Here is a 26,416-nt window from a genome sequence, read left to right as displayed (position 1 = left end):
AACAGAAACAAGATATCAGCTGATAAATACTGCACCAAGAGACCCCTTAGTACTGGGGCAGGCCTAACAACAAGTTTCACATTTAAATGTTATTTTGCTCTCTACAAAGAATGAAAGCAAAGACAGAGAGAGAATGATGTGCTGCCAAAGAGCTCTTTGATCACCTGCACCGACAGCTGAAGAGACAAGCAGCAAGAATCCAATCTCTCTGCAAGCGCTCTGCTTGCTTGGCTCCATCAAATAACAGGAAGCAGAGCCTGCATGGAGAGGCACACGAGTGCACGTTGCCATCAGCTCCCCTTTAACCATTTCAAAGGGCTCCCCCCCCTACCCCTGCAACACAACACGGCAGCACTTCCTGACAGATGTCCAGAGGATCCCGCAATGACCACAGCATCCTGCTGCTGCCCTTAAGAATCCGGCCCAGGGCTGCAGCTCATGACAGCAAAGGGCAGATTTGCTTAGCTCTTGGTGTGCCCCAAATCTGAACAATCACAGCTGCAGCTGGTCAGGTGATTTCTGATAAAATGACTTCTTGCTGGAAAAAGAAACCCGGTAGGCTTGGTGAAAGAATCAGAATCTTTTGGTGAACAAGTGACAGAAGTAGCAGAATGGACTGCATCCAGGTCTGCCAGCCTGTGCCCTAGCAGCAGGAACACAGCCAACCCTGCATTGGGAAAGTGGAAATAACAGCAGAAAGCCTTGCACTCCCCCTGTGCCAAGGCCAGAAAACAGAAACACTAGAGAACAGCTGAGCTGGAATTGTTCAGGGTTTAGTGGGGGACTAGCACCAGGGAAAACCCCTTTGAGCAGCTGCACCAACAGGGTCCCCACTCATGATCTGCTACCACTTCCCCTCAAGCAATGGGACAGGTTCCCCAGTATGATGCTGGTTCTCTAACCTGCAAGGAAGCAGCAAATCAGACCCAAGCAGCTGGTTTTTGCTCCCAGAACCATGCAAGTCTACCAAGGTGATTCCTGAAGCTGGACCACATGGTTGTGCTGCATTTAAATTCTGTTGCCAAGCAAGAAGGCACTACTGCATGCTACAGTTTGATACTTGCATACAAAGGAAACTGTTATGTATAGCAAAGGGAAGGAAATCTTTCCAAGGTTCCCTTCCTGCAGTTTTTTCTTCAATTGTTTCTTCAAGGAAGGGACTGTCACTGATGTTAACATGACAGCCCACAAGTGACATCGTTGACCAGCCCTCACGCACTGTTGACGGATCCACTACTGGTTGTGCTCTTCAAAGGATAAACAAAAAACAATATTTAGCAACTTTTTCAACACCCTGTTCCAGCACTGACACCACTTTATAAATGTGAGCAGGGACAGTGCCAATTAAACTGTCTCCTTCTCTCATCTGTCAAACCACAATAAAAAAGTGCTACATTTGCATTTCTAACATGTTCCTGCTTGCTGACTGTCAGGGCAGCTACTCTGAGAAATGGCTGGCGAGGGGATAGGATGTGATGAAACACAGCAGGGGCAGCGCAGAGCTACAGGAAATCTTTTACTTGTTATCTCTGGAAACAGATAATCAACTAGAAATAAGCAGCAAGAAACTTCTTCTCTTTGTTATTATTTGCCACCAAAATATATGGCAGTGCATTCCCTTATCACTTTGTCACCATTGGTCAGGTACAGTTGAAAAATCTGGTTGTGTTAACACCTCTCAGTACTTTATAAAACACAAACCAGTGTTCAGCAAGCATAATTTATACCACAGGATCTTCTTTTACAAGCTATCCACCTTCTCATGATCTGATTATTTATTTTTCCTTGCACCTTAATAACAACCTTTTTTATTTTTGGTTTAGCACTCACCTCAGTAACATTCATCACTTTGATTGCTGCTAGCTGCCCGGTCTTAACATGACGACCCTGTTAAAATAACGAAAGACTGTAAGTAAAACACATAGGTAAACTATGAATACAGCAACAAATTAGGCATATAACAACTGGGTTAGAATAAGTGCTTTCAATCATGTTCAAAGTCATGTTGAACAGGGCTTTGAGCAACCTGTTTCAGTTGAAGATGTGCCTGCTCATTGCAAGGGGGTTGGATTAGCTGACCTGTAAAGGATTCCCTCCAACCCAAACTATTCTATGTATCAAAAACCTTTGGTGATACAAAACTACCAAGGTGAAGTTTGGTGATGTGTCCTCACCTTGAACCCCCACATGTCCTGGCACACCTCATGGTAAAGGGAAAACTCTGGGTTTCAGTACATCAATCGGTACGTGGATGCCAAGAAACTAAAGCTCTATGTAAGTTTTTGCCTTTTTTTTTTTTTTTAGTGCTTTTTACTGTGAAATGCTTAGTTTTTAAAATTCTTACTGCAGCTGAGCTAACTATATCTCAGCTACTTCCCAAAAAGCATGCATGGGTTTTGAATTTAAAACTGTCATCTTCTATGGTGGTGGGGAGGAACTCACCCAGGTTTGACTGAGTAGGTGCCTACACATGTACACACTTCACTAGTGAAATGCCCACACCCCACAGTCACCATTAAGCAACAGATAACTGGTAACTTCAGACTAGGTAATTGGCTTGTTTTTGAAAACAGAGCTAGTAAAAGGGAGGTAATAGGGAATAAAGGTATTTAAAGAGCAAACTTGCTACTGAGACTGACAAAATGTGATTCACAAGAACATGTATTAGAAACATAACCAGGAATCTTGCTGTAAATTGCAGTTTCTTGGTTTAGTTAGATCAAGTTGCTCAACAGATACCATAGGTGTAGTCTTTTGCCATGACAACCAGCATCTCATACTGGAGGATAGCATCAAAAGATTTGACTGAACAGCGGATTTGCTATAGGTCCTAACTCTTCACTGCCATTAAATGTTCAGAAATGGGTTTGAAGCTTTGAGACTGCAATTTTATTCCTGAAATAGTAGTGCCTGCAAAGCTGTATATTGAAATAACTAACTAACATCAGTTAAGGAAGCCATAGGAAATCAGGAAATCAAATATGAAATGCTGCAGTTTGCAGACAAAATGATTTGCAGGTGCAATTTACACCTGCAAAATTAAAAGCCGGGTTGATGTAATTTTAAAACCCAGGTCCTATCTGCACAAAATTGCATACAAGTGTTATTTCTAAGACTAAGCAATTTTGCATCAAAGAAAAATGATTCCTCGTTCTCAGGCGATATGTCACAGTCATGTTTTCTTTTACAAAAAACTAAATCCTGCTGAGTTTTTTGTATATTTATAAGTGTCCTCTTTCCACGGAAGCACTCCTGGGATTGCAAAGCTTTTGCTCATAAAGAGATAGGATTTATACACTATCACAGACCTCAGGAGGAAGGCAAATGGGGCACACTCTCCCCACAAGCCTCCGTGGGTGAGTGTGGATGGGCAGTGACCAGTGCTATTCCGACAGATGCCGGTGTTCAGTCAGCATCCATCCCTGCTGACGTCAATCCCAGTTACTGAGCTTCCTCTGCACAACCACAGCTCCTTTCTTGGAGGCCATTGTTTGCAAATGTTTCCAGGCATTCAATGTCTTGGCAATACAGAGAGAGAGGGCCTTCCACAAAGCACAGCCATGCTCGACACGCTGGCACCCTGACTTCACTCCAGAGTTTGTCTGGAGTCAAGTATGCTGGTAATTCCATGTCTCTGGCCACCACAAGTCACCAGCAACCAACCCATTGAAACAGTGAGTGTCCCCTGGGCTGCTCTACATTCTGCAAAGGATAGTGAAAAGGATCAACACTAATTTTCATAACTGTAGTGAAGCATAGAGATGGTAGGTTTTTGGTTTTTTTTTTTAAACTCTCAGAACTGATGTGGATTAAATGTTATAATCTACAATGAAACAGATCATTCCCAAAATCCAGTGCTAGAATTCAGTGCATGACTTCAAACTGTTAAGTCAATTTTCCTTAACATATCTAAAAGCAGCAAATATCCTCAACCCAGCCCTGGGCTTCTTGTCAACAGACTGAGACCAGTGCCTAAGCAAGGAAAGGTTTCAGGGCCTGGACCCTTATTTTTTTCATTTGTCAATAAATCTCAGAGGTTAGCCAGAGTTCATGGGAACTCTCACATTGATGCTTCTGATGAAGTTGAGCATATGTAAACTGTTTTGAGAAAACTGGTTGTTTTAACTGCTTCCCAACCAAATGAGACCAAAAGACTCACTTCCAGTGACAAGACATGCAGAAGTTCATCCTTATTGATTTAATAAAAAATGTGAGGAAGAACAAGGGGCATTGCCCTCGGAGCCCTCTGTCCCTGCTCATCCTCTCCTGATTATTAAAGAGAATCAGCCTGTTGTGATTCAAGATCCTCCCCTGCACATTTCCCCAGAAACTGAGCAGAGGGCTGGAATGGTCTGTGGGCCAGTTTCCCTCATAAAAGGTTTCATCTTTCACCCAAAGGCTCAGTGTAAGAGCAGGTTTCAACTCTGGAGATTGTAGCCAAAACATCCAACAGATATCTGCAAGTCAACCATATTCCTACCCAAGAATACAGCATTAAACTCTATCAAGCTCATACAAAGCTTAGACATCAAAAATTCTGAAGCTTAACGACTTTCTAAAATTGAAGTTCCTCCCTTCATTTTGATGAAGTATCCAAGTTGGAAAAAATTCTCCCATTAGGTTTGAGTCCAGCTAAATTCCTGGACTCCTCCAGAAAATATTTCCGTATAAAGTCTGCTGTAGCTGCCAGTTAGTCACTAAAGTAACATTCAGCAAACCTGGAGCCAGCACACACATTTCTCAAATCTGCATACTGCTCATTGCAGCCAGACTTATGGGAGATGCTTTATGCCAAAGATCTGGTTCTGATGAGCTCCAGCTATGCATTATCTCTGCACGGAGAGATACATGGAACAGGGCAGAGTGCTCAGTGCTATTCCTATTGAATGTGTATTTATCTTTTTACCTCAATCAGATAAAGGAACTGCTTATCTATGCCCTCTACCAGGGGTCAAGACATGTACTTTTCTATTTACATCAAACAAGAGTGGCAACACTAGCTGCCAGCTATTAGCTGATAAAGTGGCTTTACATGAATTAAGTATATTTACAAAATGATGCATTCAGTCACACAGAACACCTTTTCCTGTTAGGTCCAAATAAAAATTGTGGAAGGTCCCTGGCTTGGGCCATGATTACAGAAGAAAGCCAGGTCCCAATAAGATTGTAAGGCTGCAGGTCACAGGCAGAGCGCTTGGTTGGACAGCTTCCCTCCCAGATCCTGCACATCTCTCTCTTTCTAGAGGTGGAAAACAGCTCCCATCAGCTTCTGACAGACCTGGAGTGGACAATTGCAAGTCCAGACGACAGAAGCCAGCTGTCCTGTTAAGTGCTGCACACCATGCCAAGGCAGCCCACGGCAGTCCCATCACACGCTTCCTTTTTGGCAAGAGGCGCTCGTTCAGTGACCACGTGTTTCTGGGTCTGATGGAGTTGTCCCCATTTAACCGCTGCAGGAAGAAGTGCACATGAAGGGCAGGAACTGCCTGCTGCTGCAGGATACCATGGCAGCACCAAGCTGGTGGGTTTGACTGTGCAGAAGTCCTTGTTTGTGCCCGTGTTCTGCCGGCAACCAGAAGCACCACCTCACTTAAAAAGCAGGGGGTTTGGCGAGGCTGCAAGATGCCTGTGTGCAGAGACACCTCCCAGAAACCAGAAGATTTGGACACCTGCCAGTTTGTACCTTTGTACCCACATGAAGGGCAATTTCATATCAAACACATCTGATGGCAGACCACCAGGCACAGACACAACCAGCTCACAGTATCAGCACACGAGTGTGGGGCTCCCTTCACAGCACTGTAATCCTGAAAGCTGGTAGATACCACAACCTTAACTCATGGGATCTTCTCTGGATTTGCATTGGAAAGCCATATCTGGCTGTTGGAGGTGTGGAACTTCAGATGCCAGAGGTCTTCCTCACCCAGAAGCATTAATTATGGGATAACTGATGCAGCCTGTGGCCACCCGCCCTCTGGGAGCGAGGTGAAGGCACAGCTGTCACTGCAAGCTCTTACCGAAAGTGAACTTGAGCAAGCAGATTTCCTGCTCAAAACCCACTGATGAACTTTGAAGTTTGAGCCCATCTTGGGTAAATCTGTGTGGCCAGCGGTTCCTGGTAGACTGCCAGCTCAGCCTGCTGTGTCCTGTGGGACCGGACCCCACCCTTTCGCCCCTCTCCTCTCCACCCTTTCCATCCTGGTAATACAAGAAAAGCCTTTAAGAGATTATGAACTGAGTGAACAATGCTCTGCACAGGGATCCAGGAAGCCCTGTGTCCTATTCCACATGACCTTAACAAAGTCATGGTCCTTCTGTTTCCCTTTCCACCTACACAGGGCTTTTCTACTAAGACCCAGCTCTTCAGAAGAGAAGAGCAGTGTTTGCCATCACCAGCCCCCGTGCCAGACTGGGAACACAAGCCTTGCCTGTTCACACTGCAGGCAGGCAAGGCCAGCCTCCCATGGAGCTGCAGTGTGCTCCCCAGTGGGTCAGCACAGCAGGAGAATCCCAAGAACATAAAACCTGCAGACGTGCTGCTCTTATGCTGCAGCTTAAAGACACAGCTGCTGTTTTACAGCATAAGGCTGCTCACACAGACATGCTGCTGTCCCTCACGGTCTTGACAATGTAAACAAGTGGTCAGGGCTTGCACACCTGGGGCTATAGTGGTTTGGTGCTGGTGTCACCCAAGAAGACAATTTATAGGAGAGCTCTATCGGCAAGAGCAATCCATAATCCTCAGCTCAGCAACTGGTACCACATGAGATGACCCCCTTGAAAGGGGACAGGAATAAATTCCAAGGAAGAACTAATTATGAGTTTGGGAGCTTATTGCTTGTTTTTGTCAGTTAACGGCCCGAGGCAGAATTAAGGGCCAGTTGTTCACTGAATTCTAGTGCTGGATTCCAGGAATTATCCATTTCATTGTAGACTATAACATGTAATCCAGGTCAATTCTGATAGTTTAAAAAACAACAACAACAAAAAACAACAACAACGACAACAAAAACAAACAAACAAAAACACAAAACCCCCAACACACCCCAACCCACATCAGCTTTGGACAGATTAGCACCAGTTTCAGAGTCTTTTTCTTTTTTTCCTAATGCCCCCATGAAGAGCTCAGGACACCAACCAGGTGGTAACGCAGCTATCATTTTGATTACAGCTTCATCCTTTTAACCACACAACTCAGGCTGCAGAAAGCCTACTCTGATTGACATTATAAAGTTTTGGTGGCACTTCTGTCACATCATCTCTGGATGTCTGTTGTATTTCAGGGCTGTAAATCAAAGACTTGTATTCCCCTAGAGCATTTCTTTTCTTTCTTGTGATACTGGCAGATGCAGAGATTTTGGAAGCTGTTCCAGGTCACCTTTAGGGTAGCCCCTCAGCTCCATTTCCCAGCTGGAGCACACCCTCCTTTCCTTGTAAGTGGCTGCTTTTATGCCAGCAGTGCAGGATGCAGGGACTTAGGTAATACCACAACCCAGCTGTGTTGCCTAAATGCTGACCATGTGGATGGAACACGTTTGCCCTTTCGCCCTCACATCTGGCACACAACTTCCAGACAGTCCCAGGTCTCACCAAAAACCACTTGGGCAGCATAACCAAATGTTGCATTTCCTCTTCCCTATCCTCTTTTAACACCCTCTGGATGCTTTTGCTGCCATCAACTCTGTGTTAGCAAGAGGAAGAGCACAGAGCCTCGGTACGAGCGCCTGAGATCACCGTTCCCAACACAAAGGTCCTTTGTTTTTCTCAGACAATCCAACACTAGGATTGCCCATCCAATCCCTCAGGATGAAACAGGACTGTCTGACTGAGTCCAACTTAACAGTGCCTTAGGAACTGACCCGAAATATCTCGTAATAGGGAAGGGAAAACACTATAAAACTGCAAAATATCATCTAAAACACCTAAACACTACAAAATATCATCACCCTTGTCCACTGTTGATGAACAGTGGATACACTGTAGATAATCAAGACATGCTCTTCAAGGTTTATGTTGTTTATATTTACTTTATGATTAGTAATGTTCTAAGAAGTTAGCTCAAATTTACCACTTTCAGTATAGACCATACTACGATGTAAAATGTTAATTCACATACTCTAGAACTTGGGTTGCAAAACATCAACAGTAAACTCTAACCTGTCCACATGTAGATATAAAAAAAAAAAATTAAAGGTAATTAATAACACTCAGTGCACTTTAAGACAAAGCCTGTTACACTAATGAAGAAACAGTAAGGATATATACTACTTATAATGAAATGAAAAATTATTAAAAATATAATCAAAATGTTACACTGCATTCCAAATTAAAAAAAGGATAATTTTGTAAAGGTTATCAAATTTATACAGCAAAAATTACTTGAATATTCAGTGAAAAACAAATTCATTTCCTAGAAAACACCACTGCTCTATTTCTATGTAGATAAGCCATTCTATCCATCCCATTGTCTGTCTCTCCCCGTTCATCTCAGAAGTGAGAAACTATTTTGCACTCACTCAAAGTGAAAATATTTTTACAATTTTTTTTTTAAATGAAGTTTAAGATGTTTCAGTGGTAAGATTGGAAAAAAAAAACCTCAGGAATTTCTCTCAGGGCCCCTATTTGTATTGCATGCTTAAACAAACAAAAATATCTGTAACTCGTAACACTACAGAAGATTAATGAAGTTGGCAGTGGTATAGGAGGACTTCCCATACACTAAAATAGCAACATGTTAGCCAAGAGAAGAGATTAGAAAATACTACTTCTGCCAGTCACTTAAAATTCTACCCATGTCCACGCTGTCTAGAAGGGAGGGATGGATAAGGGTCATTTCAAAGGCACCAGATCAAACCACCTCGATTTCTGGAGGAAAAGGACAGTTTTTTTACCCCCACTGCAAGTGTCTGTACCACAGCCCTCATGAACTGTAAAACCTGAGAGGCACCAGAAGCAGTTTTTCTGTCCAGGTTTTTTTTTTTTATCCTTTCAGTTCCTATTTCCTCCCATTGTACAAGTGGAAACGCAGATTGTTTGCTTTGCCTAATGTTTGTCTATGTCTGACTGCAGACCAGTGGGAAAAGAAAATGAAACGAAGGAGCAAATTCAAGCTCTTTCACAAACACATATTTGAGTATCTACATTTTTTTGCAATATCAGTATGTTCAGTTGATCAGAGATTACCATCCTCATGCAAAACATGAACCACTCAAGGCTACTGCATACTTGTATGAGACCGGACTAGAGACTGATCTTTTGGGATGTTGAAACCTGCTCCCAAACAGGTCATTCACATGATGATCACCAAGATCAAGCAAAGCACTAAGCCCTTTGAAAATACCATGCTACTCATAATCTGAAGAGGTTTGTCCTCTACTTATTTGAAAAGGGTGGTGTCTGCAGCAGAATATCCTATGTTATCTCCTGCAGCTCCATGCTCATTTGCAGGGAAGTACTCATTCCTGTGGCTTCTCCTTGCTCAGCTAACATGCAAACTTGATGCTTTAGATATTCAACTGCTATTTAAAGTTTCTGAACAATGTCAACAATGTGCAAGAAGGAAGAGCAGGAACATTTCTCCTGGGGCAGGTAAAACCAGGGTAGGTCGTGGTGGGTGACAGCGGGAAATCGAGAGCTGCAGCATGCAGTGCATCAAGGACCTCAGAAAAACAACCTTCAGGCTGTCACCACTGCCGTGCTCAGGGTCAGCCTGGCTGGGGATACAAAGGATTACCAAAGGCATAGCTGCTCCTGGTGAAGGACCCACCAACTTTGATTTGGTCTAATCTGTATCTGGAGACACTTCAGGAGTGTCTGAGGCGACAACAAACACTGAAACTCCAACTCTCCTCTATTCAAGTCATCCAGGTGCTTGAGTTTAGAGGGAACTGTAAGGCCCCTAAGTGGGAGCTACTGCCAACAAGTAAAGAAAAGCAACATTTTGGGGCCATACATGGGTCAAGAGAGTAACTCAGACAGCAGCACAGTGAACGGGAGGAGAGGTCTGACAAGCAAGTTGTGCGGTTATTCCATTTTCCTCACACTCCATTTATTGGGCTATAAAACCTGCTTTCACTGAGCCTAAATTTCAGTATTTGCACAAGTAGCAGCTTTAACAGCCTTGCTATTCATCCTGGGCTTTGGCATTTGTCACACCTCCTCACATCTGCTGAAACACTGTTGAGTTTCCAGCTTCAGACACCCCATCACAGCCTGCTACCCCTGCCAGGGACAAGGAGGTTTTCCTCTTCCAATGGGTGTTCTGCCTTGGGGATGCTGGGCTGCTGGGTCTGCAGGCAGCCAGCAGCAGCAGGGACCCCGGCTGCCCAGAACATGGCAGTGGGAATGTGGGGCCATAGGAATGGGGGGTGTTTACAGCCCTGCAGCTCCCATTGCTGCGGGCAGGAGGGTTGGAACAGCCCTGGACCAGAGCCAGTCCCGCTCAGCACCTGGGGAGCTCAGCGATGATTTACGACTGCAAAGGTCCACTGCAACGAAAGTCTATTCATCCAGAAAAAAAAACAACTTCGGAAAAGCCTCAGCCTTTGGAAGGCTCTCATTCTGCACAACATGGGTTGTCAAGAAGCTAAGTCCGGGGAGAGGTACAAAGCCCTCCACCCCAGTGAATTTTCACTGCCTGACTCATATGCCTCTGTTTGCAGAAATACAGGGCACTAGAGAAAACCTGTGCGCAGCACATCTCTGCTGGATGAAGTCACAAGCAGTTAAATGTGTCCCGCCAGCCCCATCCTGCTGAAAGGAAGTCAGGGCTGGACTGCCGGAGGTCAGCTGATGGGTGGCCGGACTTTCAGAGCAGGAATCCCTCAAAGGGAGGTTTTTTGGCTCACCATTGCTACAAAGCTCTGAAGGTCAAGCTGCACACAGCAATTACACATCTCATGTTATGAGAGTCATCTGTTAACTTTTTCAGTAATGCAGCCTTCCCAGACTCATGCTAATAAAGAAAGGCTTTATTAGCCTTCTATACCACGTAAACATAACCTTGTGTGCACAATAAGCTCTCAGCAATTATATCACCGAATTTTTAAAAATCCTTCATTGTTGTGAAAAATGTAACAGAGTTGAATTTTCTCTTTTATATAATGCAGAACACGGACAAGGTTCCGCAAAGGTTAAAACTGTGTTCTTGGTTTTTTTTAAAAGGCTTTGAGGCTGGCAGGGTATACAGCTTGGACTGCAAGTTACAGCCTAGACGATGACAGAGCTACAACCACCTTAGAGGTGATTTACTTTTTCATTCCAGTTCTGCTGGTGCTTTTCTCACACAGATTGCAATACCATGCAGGTCTACACCTCTGCAGACGACTGTGTGAGACAGTACACACAGCACAGGACAGCCCAATACTAACTTCTGGTATTAAATGGATTTCTCTCAGGGTCTCGGAGTCTTTCCTTCAGTGTTTCATGGCCAGTACCCTGCCTATAACTCTGTTCACCTGAGGTGAATCCTGAAATCAAAAACTCTGCTGACTACCACTGTCAAGTCAGAAGATCTGTGGTTTGCCCAGGAAAAGATCGTATTTTTGCACATATACAAAAGTCTTTACAAAGCATTTAACTGAGGGGAAAAAGAGTATTTACTCTCAGTGCCTTTTCCTTTGGCTCTATTTGATGAATCCTCTCCAAAAATTAAAAGGGAGTTAATGGACACAATTAGTCTGTGAGAAAATACATCACCCTCCAGATTTCTGAATGATCTCTGTAAGAGACGAACTACATGGCACTGATCTCGCAGCAGCAGTCAATTCCCATTTCCTTCCAAAATCCTATTGGCCAGATGGTCCACAAAACTCAAGGGAAAATTACTTAAGTGTTTGGAAAGGCTTTCAGTGTTAACTTAGTCTCCAAAATGAAACCAGACTACCCTTCTAATTATTCTTACAAGTGAAGTATACCTTGCTTTTCTAACGAAGTTAAAATGGAGCAGGACTTCCAAGTTCACTTTCCTAAACAAAAAAAACAACTGAATTCATGAAGAGCCTTGGTGCTATTTTTTTCTAAACTGATCTAATCAGCTTTATACAGCAGAAGCCTGGCTGGCAAAGATTCTCCTCTCAAGCCAGCTGTAGGTCAGATGTGCAGTAATAGTTCCTCAACAGCCACAAGCAGTTACTGTTCAATAATACTATTCAACTGTATCTTCTGACTTTCTGTATTATTTGTAGGGATCGAAGTCAATCACAGCAGGAGAGAAATGAACAGTGAACTCTAGAGAGGAAGAAAAAAATAAATACCCTTGCAGAATAATTTCAAGAAAATGGCTAAACACATCACAGCTGAAGAACCACAGAGCCTTAAGCAATGCAGACCAGCATAATCACCAGCACAGAAGAAGCAAAAGCAGCAGTGAATCACTGGAAGAACTGGTCACAGGAGGTACCAAGACTTTCCTACAATTAACCACTGAACAGCTTTACCAGATTTTGAAACTCTCATCTCTGTCTCACTCTGTTTAAACAACCCAAGTTCATTTTGTACATCCAGCTAATGCCAGCAGCTTCCTGGTTTACATCTATAATACAAGCTTTAAAAACTAGCATCTCTGCTTTTAACGTGTTCTAGCTGTATTCACTACAAAATTTACTCAAAAAGTTTAACCATCCACAAGTTTTAGAAGAACTTCCTTTTACATATTCCGTCATCCACATCCAGATGCCAAAATACACCACCAAGAGCTCACTGCTCCTCAAGATAAATCTGGTATTACGCATCAGAGAAAAATTTTGCAGGGTCAGCTAAAACTCTACAGCATTGCCAGTGAACATATTTAAATTATAGAAATTTAAATAACTAGGTCTCTATTTAAAACAAAACTGTCTTAAAAAAAAAATAAATGAAAGAGGGTACGAAAACACCATACCAGAAAACCCAGCTTCCTAGTGCTTTGCATTGCCTTCTAGTTTCTGAACCCTTGGGTTCAGGGGGGAAATAGGATTGCAGGGAATTGCAAGCCTTCCTCCATTATCAAAGACAGAAGCTTAGCCAGGTTTCTTAAGAAAACAGGGCATATGGGATTGTGCTCAAAGGGGACAGACAGCCCCAGGCAGCAGCTGCTGTGCCACATCAGAAGGGTGGCAAAGGACTAAACGGGGGCCACGGGTGTGTGTGCTACATAAAAGGACTCAGCAAAGCAATTGGGACTGCTGGGGTCAGATGTGGAGGACACAAAAAGGACAAATTTGCAAGCAACTGCATTTTATTAGTTTTACCACTTAATTCTTCCTCAAAACCCAAGAAGTTTAAACAATTTACCTTGATAAACAAAGCCATCTCTCATCAGCACTTACAGGTTTCTTTCCACTAGTCTTAACATTAACCTATCAAAAGTGTTTTCATCTTTGCACCACTCAGGTTTACAGAAAATATGTATTTTTGACACGTTTCTGCAAGAAACTACATTCAGTAACAGAAGGGTTACAAAAAAACCAATTACCTAACAAGAAGGTGTTCTGAAATTAGTCACCAAGTCACCTTTAGGGACTGGCTCCCCTGCAACGATTTGGATTTGTCATTTACTCTGTAATCAAATGAGTGCAGGGTGAGCATAAAGCACCATCATGCCACTGTTAGCATTTTACATCCACTTTGAGTAGGTCAAACAAATGACATCATGTGCAAAGGACTGGAAAAAACGAGGTTTCAAATAATTATTTTTAAAGACCTGGTTTGCACGCAGTTTGACCCAGTTTAATTAGAAATGTATTTCCAGCTCAATTTTGTTAAGTGTGGACATGCTCACTGGCCTGAATCAGGTTTGTTTGTCATTTCCTTTTCACTAATACTGGACATCATTTTCCAAAATGCTCATCTTTTGCATAACTCCATCTCTGTCTGCAAACTTTCACAGTGCCTTTAATAGAAGAAGGAGATTAATGCTGAGTTTTTTTTAAATTTTTGTCTATTTCTGTCACTAGCTTTTTCTTCTTTTTGAAAGAATTTGTTTTTGAAAAGTCAGCAATTAAGACTGATTAAAAAGCTAACTGGAGTAAGTTTAATATTCATATGTATCATGATTCAATAAGAACATGGGGTTTATCACTAACTGGGACAGAAAATGCTGCCCACAGTCAGGGGTGGGTCCATCTTGTGGTTTTGCCCTTACTGTACCAATAAGTGAGAACATGCTGCTGTGGTAAGACAACAACCTCCTACCTGCTGAAGCTTCCTTTTGTTTTCACCAAGATTAAAAAAAAAAAAAAGAAAAAAAAAGACAAGAATAGTAGTGTAAGAAACTATTTTCTGTCAAACCTCATGAGAGCTGTGGTTCTGCTTCACCACTGGGTTCAGGCACACACCCTGTCACAGACCAACACCAGCATCCACAGACCCAGTCCAGAGCACACGGGCTGGAACTGTGAGACCTCAGAAGCACATCTGCAGAAATGCATGGCTGCACTGATGGCAAACACAGTACAGGGGGAATAATAATAATAATAATAATAATAATTTAAAAAAATCAAGATGCATGTGTGGTCTCATGTACTGCAAACACTGCTTGCTAACCAAGGATCCTTCAGGCAGCACTAATGCACAAACATGGATGTCCTCCTTGGCAGACAGGACATGAGCCAGGCGTGGTTTATCAGATCACAACCAACTCCTGAACAAACCTAGAGAATTGCACAGTCAGCAGCCTGCCCTGGGGTGAGGAAAAATGCAGAGGCAGCAGCTTCCCCATTTCTCCTTCTGGTCATGCTCTCAATTTTATGAGGAGATTCCTGGGAATAAAAATGCAACATGAAGTCTCTGGAGACTTTTCATATCACGCAATGACTATTGACAGTGAACAGCTTAGACAATAGGGCACTGTCTGATGACGTTCATGCTACTTGCTTGGCAATAAAGGAAGACAGAAAGGAAAGAAAACCCACTGCTGGCATATGCTCCCCTAATCCGAAGGAACAACCCCTCCTGAAATCCAGGCAGCGTTTACACGCCATTAAGAACCACACTTCATAGAGCACAGTGTCATCTCCATCCCAAACTCCAGTGGGAACCTACAATCCCTGTCCAGCTCTGGTCCAGCTCAGCACTGACTCCACCACAAGGGCAGCAGAGGTGCCTGGAGCCTCCCAGTCCAGGCTGTCAGAGTTGGACTAGAAGGATATCTCTGTAATACAATGAATAAACTATTTTAATATTAATAACATCAAAAGGGAGTGGTCTGCCAGAACTCAGTAATGTAAAGAATGCAGGATACAGCAACCACAAAAGCTCAGACAGCCAGGTTGTATTTCATGTACTCACTACAACATTCAAACCCCATCTGCATGACAAGGCAAGTACCACGCAGGCCTTGACCATCATCCAGGGCTGATAAGGTGATTTTCTTTCGTTCCTTGTCAGAGAACTGTGACTTTGGCAGATGCCAGAAGCCAAATGATGTTATACAGCCTGACCAGGAACTTGCTGTAACTATTTGAACAGCTTCATGAATGCACTTGTTGCTTTGCAAACACAGGAAGAAACCCGATCATTCATGCAATGTCTGTGTCTGCTGATTCCTGCACCAACATGAAAATAGTCTTAACTCCATCAATGCAAGCCATGGATACAGGCCATGCAAAGTCTTCCATCAGGTGGGTACCTAGAGACCAACATAATGCAAAGAAAGGAAGAGAGGGTGAATCCCAAATCCTAACCTCTATTCTCCAACCTGTGGGATTCGGGACCTGAGTTTCCAGCCTTTGTTTTGCGACTTCCTCTATTCAAAACAGTTCTGACTGAAAACTCTCAAGTGTCCAGAAGAAAGGAAAGTTAGTGCACCTCCTTATTCCTTCATCCTTTCTTCATTTTCAGGCATACTTATGGAGAGCACGCTACAACACATGCAGCTTCTCCACGTGCAACCTCTTTTTCTGCCAAGGAAACCATCCCAACTGGGCATCCAGCAATCTGCTATGCCCTGTGCACGTGCACACCTACCCAGCAGCATGTGAGCCTGGGGCTCAACGCATTTGGGAAATGTCAGACCTACTTAGGCTGATCTGCACATGCACAAAAAGCCCAGTGTGCCCTGAGTGCACCACACTCACTGGCACGTACCCTTTCCACGATGTCCAAGCCATCCCAGGATTCCCAACGGCTGGGTTCACTGGGCACACCCTGTGCCCCAACTGCTAATGTGCCTGCCTGCAAAAGTTGGCCACCTTCCACTGGGAGAGATGACAAAACGTATTCTAATGTCTCTGGAAACAAATCACCCTTCATCAGAAAGGGATCCCACAGGACGGATGGGCTGGTGCACCCCAGTCATGTCCCGGCACTGCCCGTCCTCTTCTGCAGGTCAAAATGCACACACAGGAAAACTGGAAGACTCTACCACAGTAATGTGATTTTCACAGCAGGAGGGTTATGCTGGCCCACAATACCTAACTTTTACTAATAAAGGGCAATCAGATATCTACTGATATGATTTGGCTTCTGGGGGCAGAATGTTTGCAAGAAGCCTGTTGCGATAAATATTTCATGCTAGACTGCAAAAAGCAAATATTAAAGCAAAAACATTTTTTGCTAGCTCTTTCCTTTTTCCATATAAAAAGACAACATTATGAACAATCTGTATAAATAATACATTTGAGAATCCATTATCTAAGTCATATGCATATTTATGTTGGTTTTGTTGCATATTTTAGTATAATTGTTCACAGGTTTAAAGCCAAGAGTAAAACAAAAGTAGACAAATCTACTACAGCAGAGATAATCAGTAAGCTAGTTACTCTTTTGTTACTTTTAAATACTGGGAAAAAGCCATGCTAAAATTCAGCATAAAGAAGAAATATATGTATATTTTACTGAGCTTGAGGAATTTTCCTTTCAGAAGGCCACCACACATTTCTCTTATGCCCTTTTCCTCTAAATGTTTACACTTCTAACAAAAGAGATATAAGAAAAAATTGCATTAAAAAAGTTGATATCAGATGTAGCAACTGCACATTCAGGAAATAGAATTTAGTAAATTCCAGTAATCAGTAAACATCAACAAAATGTCAGTAGTTTCCAACTGGTCTCACTTTTGGTTGTAAACGCTCCTCACAGAATGGAAAGTCAGAAGAATTCACATTATTACTCACATTTATTTTGTTAATGCCAAATTATTTCAGTATGATAGTACTTTTTCCCCCAAGTATGCAGTACTAAAAACAATCTATGAAATATTAAACATCCTGCTGAACTGAAACGCATGTTCAAATGAAGCAAATTAAATGCACTATTTTGACGTTTCTAAAGCAAAATTTGAAAATGAAAGCCAACTCATTTCTTGAAATTTTCCCACTAAGGGTTCTGTTGAACTCATGTTTGGATTCAAGTGAAACTGTTTGCAGACAGCATGTTGTTCAGTAAGTGGCTGCTAATCAATTCTCACAAATCACCTCCATAAGCACAGCGATTCCTCTCAACCAGAACCCTAAGATGCTTTATGAAAACAAGGGCTGCCTCCATTTTCACAGCTGCACTCCTAAGGACAGCTCCATTTCCAGCAAATTTATGTGTTTTTTAGCAATGACAAGAAGCAGAGGAATGAAGAGTAGCAAGATCTCTTGAGCCACAGCTGCCCATGTCAATCCCTCTCCTACCTTCATGAGAAAGTGTATTTCTTATGTGCCAGGAGCACCTAAAGGCACTGCCACAGATCACATGCCAGCTGTTACACAGGAACTAATAACATTATTTGTGTAGGACACTGAAAAGGTCACAGTTTGCTACAAAGTGTGTCTTCTGGATTGCTCACTCTCTTAAGATGTCAGAAGTTACTAAAACTTCATGTTTTCACGGGGAGGAACAAGGGGATGGGGAAGAAATGGCCTTTGAAAAGATGCTTCTAAAGCAAATCTTGAAAACCTTTCGGGAATCCCACAAAGTCAGGAAGTTACAAGGGCAGACTTATAACACACAACGGCTTTGAAAAATAATAAAGTATACTGCAAACAGCCGAAAAATAGTTTCTTCTTGAATTTTATTCCCAATATCCATATTCACAGGTCTGCACAGGCCAAGAAAATTACCAGCAGGCCAGCAGCCTGAGAACAGCTGAATGAGAGAGAACAGCTGAATACCAGACAGGAGATGCATAATTTTATCACATTTATGCATTTTACAATAGAAATTGGATTAGAATCCAGTAGAAATCCAATCCAATCAAACAGACTACAATCCAATAGAAACTGGATGCAATAGAATTGCAAACCACTTAATGGAAACTTTATTATGATGGGACGAGGAGCTGGCTTGCATCTGCGCTTACTGCCCAAGGAACACCCGTCTCGTTCCAGCACTCCTCATCCCCAGCACCAAAAGTCTCACAGCCTGACTTGGCAGACTTCTGTGCAACCTTCAGTCAGCCATAAATCAGGACGTCGTTTGCAGGACAGCAAGTTACCAGGCTCACAACTTCATCCAAATAACAAACAAAGCCAAATCTTTAATACTATTTACTTCTGTTTGCTTCAGAAAAGCAACACTGAACAAAGGGCTGGTTGCTGCCACCAGCTTGCTCCAGTCCTATCCAAAGCACTGCCCTAAGCTCAAGTACTGAGGACACACAAAACCTTTCTGGCAAAAGCATGGTAGTGCTTTTAACTGCTCCCAGAGTAAAAGTTACCTCTCTACAGCTGCAGTTCAACAGCTGCTCTTACAGTGTTATTCCATGGCATGCTTGCTCTCACACAGCCAGGCTGACTGAGAGGAGTTAATGCAAGCTCAACTCTGCAGTGAAGATATATAACTGAGGGTAAAATGAACTACAGATGCATTCTGCAGTTCAAGTAGCATCCTTTCTACTTGAAGGAGAAAAACCCACCAGAGAGACTGATCAGGTACTGGGGCAAACAGAAAAAGGTGAAAGGGGGAAAGTCAGAGGTAGGACAGAGTTCAACCAAACCTGAGCTCACGGTCACAGTGCCAGTGCAGCAGACACCTCAGCAGGAGCACTTCAGAGCTCAAATTGCTGAAGTGAAACAGGAGCTAAAGTGAGCAGTCCCACTGTGCACAATCACTGGTCTGAGCATGCTGGAAATGCTGCATGACATCCAACCCACAGAAAACATCAATCCATCACAGACCTCAGTGGGAGAATTTGCCTCTCTGTGGACCAACATTTCTGCTGCTGGATCTTCCAGTGACACCTGTAACAAAGCACTACTGGTACTGGAGTACTGGAGACCATGCTCAACACAGAGATAAAAATCTTCCTTCAGAACAGAGTCACAATATATATATATTGCAAACTCAGACGTGAAGCTCTGGTCACTCTGATGTGTTATCTTCACTCTGGCACGATTCTGGATGGTACTGAGCACTCAGGAGTACTGACATCAATGTCACTAGTGAGGTGCTTAAAGCACAGCAAAGTGCTTGGGCAGGGAATTAAGAGCTTGAACTACTTCCTACTGTACTCACATTATCACCAGTGCATTTTTAGTATGTTCTCTTACCTTCAAAATAGCATGACCCAGTGCCAAAATCTGAAGTGTTATGCAACATGAGCTCAAAATGCCAGCAGTTTAGGATGAAAATGCTTTGTAGTCTCCCATATGGACTTTCAGGTCTAAAACATGGAGGAGCTGCAAGCACCAGGCCTGCCAACAAATTATTTGCAAGGATTTTACTACTCTCTAATGGCTGATATGGCACATCTAATTATTGTACACTGCTCTGTTCAGTCAGAGCCTTTATTGTATAGAGGCACTCCACAGCTGAGAGGTTCTCACATCCTTACTCTTCTATTTTTGATAAACTAGTCTCACTCTTAAGAATCTTAATTGAGTTCCTCTGAAATATTCACTAACTAGAACCAGGACTTCACAATTTGCTAATTAATTTCGCATGTATGATCCATTATTTTAAATTCCAGTACTGAACACAGTTTGGCACTGCCATGCGAATAAGCAGGGAAGCCAAGATTTAAAAAAAAAAGAAAACAACCCCAAATCCCAAAAAACCCCAGCACTAAAATGCTCCTGGCCCTGATGACTGAATACACACAATATACTACTTATTTTATATATATATATTTCAATAAAAGTAATTTTCCCTACTTTTTTTTTTCTATCCTCCAAGTTAGTCATTCACAATCCAGTAGGTGTGTTCTGTCCACTGAGATTCATATGTCTTGTACTCAAATCAAGATTGGAAAAGACCTCTGGGAACATACAGTCCCACCTTCTGTTGAAAGCAGGGCCTTAATTTAGGTTAACCCAAGACAACGTCAAAGAGTCTTTGATGTTTCCAACAAGGGTGACTCCACCACCACCTTAGGAAACCTATTTCAATAGTGACTTGTTCTCACAGTACAGAATTTTTTTTCTTACATCCAAATGGAATTTCTCCTGAGCAACCCACATTGGTCCTGTGCATCTTTGATACAAACCATCATCGAAGCATTTGAAGACTGACTAAACTGTCCCTGGCCTTCTCTTCCCTAGGTCAAAAAAATCCAACTCCTTCAGCCTTTCCTTCTTCAACCCTTTAAATGTTTTAGTGGCCCTTTGTTGCATCCTCTCTGGTTTCCCAAAGTCTCTCTGGAACTGGGGGAGCAAAGATGGGACACTGCATTCCAGGTGTGGTCTAACAAGAGCAGGGGAAATAATCACAGCCCCTGATTTGCTTGCTGTGCTCTTGCTGACATGGTCCAAGGCATGGTTTGCCCTCCTTACATCATGGGTGCAGTGCCAACTCCACATTCCTTCTGATGGGGAAGGAAAAGGAAAATGGTGGTGTGGAAGCATTAAGGAGACCTTTATGAGAGTGTATTTCAGAGTTACAGACAACCTAGAGAAGAGGAAGAAACACACCTAGCAGTATGCACACTTTATGGGTGTTATTAAAAATCAGAGGCCTGAAGAAGTTAAACACTGACTCACATCTCTCCAGTGTATTTAATGGTATTACAGCCATGCACGCTTCAGTTTTCAAGGCAATCTGTTCATAAGCACCACAGCATTTCAGAGCATTTTATTATAATGGCAGTAGCACATATTAAGCTCAGACTTATTCCTGAAAGAGATCCCTGTTGCCAGAAGTAGCAAAACATCTCCATTATTTGCTTGCACTAGTGAACCAAGGATCTGCACAATAAGTTGTTGACTCCATCCCCTACACTGTGGCAATATGTCTTTATACACTGCTGCCTACTGTAATTAACTAGTTTTTCATGTGGACAAGATAATCAGCTATGCTACTAAAATGCCAAATAAAGAAAATGGATAGATGAACAAGCACTTGTATCAACTGGTAGTGAAACAGAAAGTAGAATTTTGTCGTTTCTACAGAGTACAACTGATTTCCCAACTTGACTCATCAAAATCTCAGTGCTTTGAAGACTATGATTGGCTTGAAAACTGTAACTGACCACAAACGATAACAAAATAACCCAAGATTACATGAGGCTTTTAACGTCTTTGCGGTGGTTCAGAGACTCTGAAATTGCATTTCAACCCTGAGACACAAACTTCTGAAGGTGGTTACTCCTGACCCACCCACAGAAGGGACAGTTTTGAAATTTTCATCTTATACACATTCACCATCTGGATTACATTGAACATAACTGTAAAGTTTCTTACATTTATGCTTCCAGTCGCTGCCTGAGGTGTTACCATCAATTAAGGTTTTCAATAAAGTCCACAGACTACAACACTTCATAACTTAGCACGGTCCAGTGATTCTTTCCAGGCAGTACCCAGTCTCAAAAAAAACATGTTGCTTCCCCTCGCCACTCTCAACTTGGTCTCAAGTATTTCAGCCAGTCATTCAATGAAATGAATTATGAAGAACTTAACAGACTTTCAAATTGTTTAGGATAAACTGAAAAGTCACATTTATGCTTGGCTACATTCCTGCCACTGTACATCAACAGCAAAGTAACTGATAACTCATGTCAGCAATTGAGGAACGATTCAACGCCAAGAAGCAGCTGTGTTCAAAAAAAAAACCCCAACCAAAATCCCATACACTTCCTTACTCAGACCTGCTTCCTTTTTGTATACAAAGTCTGATGTGACTGCATAGAAATAAGAATATTAGCTGTGCAGAGGCACTACAGGAAGGCAGGGTTGCTTCCATCCTTGCTAAGCCTCAGCAACAGCACTGCTTCTTCATCATTACTGGGAAACCACATCTTCCCCTCAGACTCTCACAGTCCCAAACCAGAGCACCTCTCTCAAGTTCTCTGTGCCCTCAGACTCCCTTAAAAATACAACAGTTTTGAACACACAGCAGCTGCAAATCTGTCAGGGTTTGTTGTCAGCCTGCAAGATCATATGCCAAAAAACATCAGCCCCTGGAACTATCCAGAGACACTAACCTCTCCTTCCCTAGGCCACTCAAAAACGCTGAGCCCAGGAGAGGGCTCATCCACATCATTAAAACAAAGGAAGACAAAAGCCCCAATCAGGTGCCTCTTGAAATCAGAAAGCAAGCAGATTGCACAGATGCTGTTGCTGACCTCATTTGGCCCATGAAAACTTTTTTAGAAGAAAGAGGACTCTCAGAGCATGGCTGAATGAGTAGGATTAGGAGCAATTCCCCTTTATCTTGATAACATAAAAAACAAAGCAGCTATAAACTCAGACTATCACAGCCTCTTCCAGAGCTCAAGAGGAATTGTGTGACCTAAACACTTCAAAAATGGCAACCACCTCAATTGGCCCCATGTCTCTCCTTCCCCCTTTAACAATAGAAAGATGACCCTGCACTGAAAATTGTAAGATAGAAAATGCATTAACAGGCTCCTACAGAAGACACACCTCTGATCAAAGAATATGAAACTAACAGCTGAAGTCTTCAAAAAAAATATTTCATTTCCCTCAAACTTACAGTTCAGTTATTACTAAATGCACAAACACAGACCAAGATACAACTGTTCTGCATCAAGGGTGATGCACGTTCACTATCCAGCGCTTCAGACTCACAGAGCCCAACCATGGGAAGAAAACAAGGCATCCATATAGTTCAACTTCTGGGGGTAACGGGAGTAGGCAAAGAATTACTCAAATCACAACAGTGTCAGGGCTCAACAGTCACACCTACATTGCAAGATCCCCCCACAAGCACACTAAGAGCAGCCCACACAGCCAGGGGCGTTAGCTTCACGATGCTTTCAAAGGTTCCAGCTTTAACATCACACCGTGTCACAACAGTAGCAACTACTAGGAAATAAAAAAAAAAGGTGTTTATAAATCCCCTAGATAATTTTCTGCAGGTTTACTGCCATCTCAAACAACAGCCATTTGAAGGTTCCCCAGGCAGCCTGTGAGACAGAGTTCCAAGGCCCTGCACTTTCAGCCCAGGGAGGAAGCAGATCCCAAGAACTGGCGGGTGACACCTTCAGCCATCTCACTTCCTCCCAGATGACACCAACAGTTTGCTCTGCCCTGTCTTAAGGTCCTTAATGATCGGCAGCTCTAAAAAAACCTCTAAAATATTGACCCTCATACCTTGGAGAGCAACCCCACGTCCCCCACGCAATCTTTGTGGTCCCTGGCCTTGCGGGTTTCTGGGAGGATGGACAGCCCTTGCGAAAAGTAGTGCATGGCATGTTCAGAAACTTCTCTTTCCCGTCTGCAATCAATGGAGGTGGTGCAGAGACTGGACACAATCTTCAGCTCTACAAGGTTCAGGGAACGAAGGCATGAAAGAGACAATACTCATACTTCTCCAACCACCAGCAAACACACACTATTTCCAACCGCCTTCAGGGACGACCCTCTGCCACCACCTTCCATGGCATTATTCTGAATCTCCTCTTACATAGCGCTGCTCTTCAGATTTCAGCACCTGGAAACCATCACTAGATGATGGTTAGCTCTGTCATTTCAAGAAGTAAATAAAGCCTAAGTCTCACGACTTCTGGGTACCACCTGATTTTTTTAATATCTAATTCATACTTTTCAAAAGGCTGAAGTTGCCAGTGCTGGCATATTTACATCCTACTGCTTCATAAGTTGTCAAAAAACCTTCTCACTTTTAATCATTTATTATATGCAAATTCCAACTCTACAACATTCCTACACAGCTCTAACATTATCATGTGTACAATTTATACCTCTTCCATTTAATTTTAAAAGACACTGAACTGGAACTGGTCTGGAATAATTCAGTATGAATAATACTCTCCTTCAATAAAACTCCTAAACATTGTTTTCCAAATCTAATGATGAATCCTCAAAATTTTATTTTCACTTTTATGGAGCTGCATATATTAAAACATGAATCATCTTCACAGACAACAAAGTAATTTAGTAATTCTGGACATAGTTTATTTAGCCTGAAATAAGTTTTTCTTTGATTATGTGTAGTGTCTGAACACATGGAAGATTCTGACACCTCCAGAGAAAGAAACAAAACGTGCTCTAATGATATGAGTACGGTATGTGGATAACAGAGATTACTTTATAACTTATTTATGATCACAAGCCTATACTAGACAAACTACAAAATTATCCCAGAATTCCATCCCTTCACTCTATCAGATACATTATATAGATCAGATGACATACTACACAGAAGTGAAAAAGAAAAGTGAATATCACAGCCCAACTTCTCGTGGCCATTGCAGAAGCAGTTGTTCCACTGCAGCTGTTCTCCTTCAGAGAAAACAGACATTTGCTCTGGTTGCAAGGCCAGCACTAGGGAGATACCACGAAGCAAGATATCACCTGAGCACATTCAACTCAGCATCTTCTGCAGGAGGATTTCCAAACACACTGGAGCTTTGGACTGTGTGAAAACTGTTCACAACAGAGACTGCCAGCAGTGTGGAGTATGCTTCTTGTATCTGTTCAGCTCAGCTGTCATCATCTGTCTTCTTCAACTGCACAGCTCACTGCCATCCTCCTGCAAAGAGCAGCTCCATCCCCTCAGCAAGCCTCGACAGAACATCCCACACTCAGTGACCACATGTATTCACAGGAACAAAGCCTTAGTTATGGGTGTGCTTGCATGGAGCCAGGGCTACACAGTCCACCACGCCTCCAGTGCATGATGCACGTGCACAAAGCTTCCCCTTAGGGCCCCCAGCCTTGTAAGACCCTTTCTCTCAGTGCCTTGCTGATATGTTCCAGCCAGTACAAGTGCAGAATGAGCTGAGACTCAAATCACTCATTTCCCAGAGCTGTCAGACCCTGGTCCCTTGCATGCTCAGTGGAGAGCAGCTTTTGGGTGCAATTTTGAATTGTCATTGTCAATATTTCTTACACATTCGGGCAACTAACATTCTAGTGAGCTACACCACAGCTCAAAATATTTTCTTCTGCAGCAGAGAAGCAAACTATGTTGCTCCTTCCTGTTTCTGCTATGATTAAGCAGCTGATTCACTCTCAACATCCTTAAAATATGACCGGACTGAAATTTTTCTTTCCCAATATAAAATAAATCCAGATACAAAAAGGAAGGCAACTATTTCACAGAACTGCAGGAGCTTTGGGATCTTTTTACAGATAGAAAATCGTGATTACACTGACAACAGCACTCCTGAATGTTTCCTGGCTTCTAATCTGTCCATGTGAACCCCTGAGCCTCTATTTTTAATTTAGTAAATTCAGTATCTGAATAACAATCTCAGAAACAACAAGGACTTAGCCACTGCAAAGAGTTACATGAGAAAGATCCTGCTTCTGACTTAAAAAAAAAAAAGGTAGTATGGGAAAACACAAACTTCCCAGAACTGCTTCTGTAAAACATTTTCCAGAACCTTTGAAAGAGTATCCACAGCTTGAAAGGGAAAGCAAAATGTAATTACAGCAGATCTGCCACCAGAGGATGGACACCAGAATGTAGCATGTACTCAGTGCACAGGCACTGGAGAAAGAACTGTCCTGCATTGCTACACCAGGGCCCTTCTGCATTCCTCCTGCAGTAGGGATCAAGGCACAAAGAGCCTGCACCAACACTGGGACTTGCCACACAGGGGTTTATCAGCAGTGGGACCTGAGGGAGAAGCAAGACCAGACAACTCACTCCAGTGCCACTACTCTTCTGGTGTTCCAAGGGTTCAGCAGCACGGGCTTTTCCTTCCTCTGTCTTCATTCTCCAAATGGGAACAACACAGACTCAGTTCCCTATTTAATCACATCTCTTTCGCCTTTTTAGGGAAGGCTTCACACTGAAAGAACACTTTTCTAGGCTAGTTTTTACAACTAAAGAAAGGTGTGCACTGCACAGTGTACATATACTATGGCAAACAACATTAATTGCTGTAGTCTCTGGACTGGGGGTTCTGCTTTGATATCCCAGTGAACACGGTAATGATGGAAATCAAAGACACCATCGCCTGCCTGCAGGGTTAATTGACACCTCTATCTTGAGGAGCACTGCTGTTTGAGTCTTGAGCTACACTCAGTCCAGGCCAAATTCACCCATCACTGTTGTGATTTTGTGCCAGACGCCTATTTAATAATTT

The 26,416-nt window shown here is 42.8% G+C and overlaps 1 protein-coding gene across 2 annotated transcripts in view; it reads right to left on the bottom strand.

The window, feature by feature from the left end:
• NRK (Nik related kinase) overlaps window positions 1-26,416 on the bottom strand; it is a 92,105-nt gene that overhangs the window by 60,706 nt on the left and 4,983 nt on the right. For both annotated transcript variants that reach the window (XM_027687184.1, XM_027687185.1), the window contains exon 3: window positions 1,831-1,887. In XM_027687184.1, the coding sequence (XP_027542985.1) occupies window positions 1,831-1,887 (57 nt within the window). The remainder of the gene's footprint in view (window positions 1-1,830; window positions 1,888-26,416) is intronic.

Source organism: Neopelma chrysocephalum, unplaced genomic scaffold (genome assembly GCF_003984885.1).
Source record: "Neopelma chrysocephalum unplaced genomic scaffold, ASM398488v2 Primary Assembly neopelma1_73b, whole genome shotgun sequence".
Taxonomy (NCBI): Eukaryota; Metazoa; Chordata; class Aves; order Passeriformes; family Pipridae; genus Neopelma; species Neopelma chrysocephalum.
Note: the sequence above shows the minus strand (reverse complement) of the source record. Positions and strands in the feature narration are given on the sequence as shown.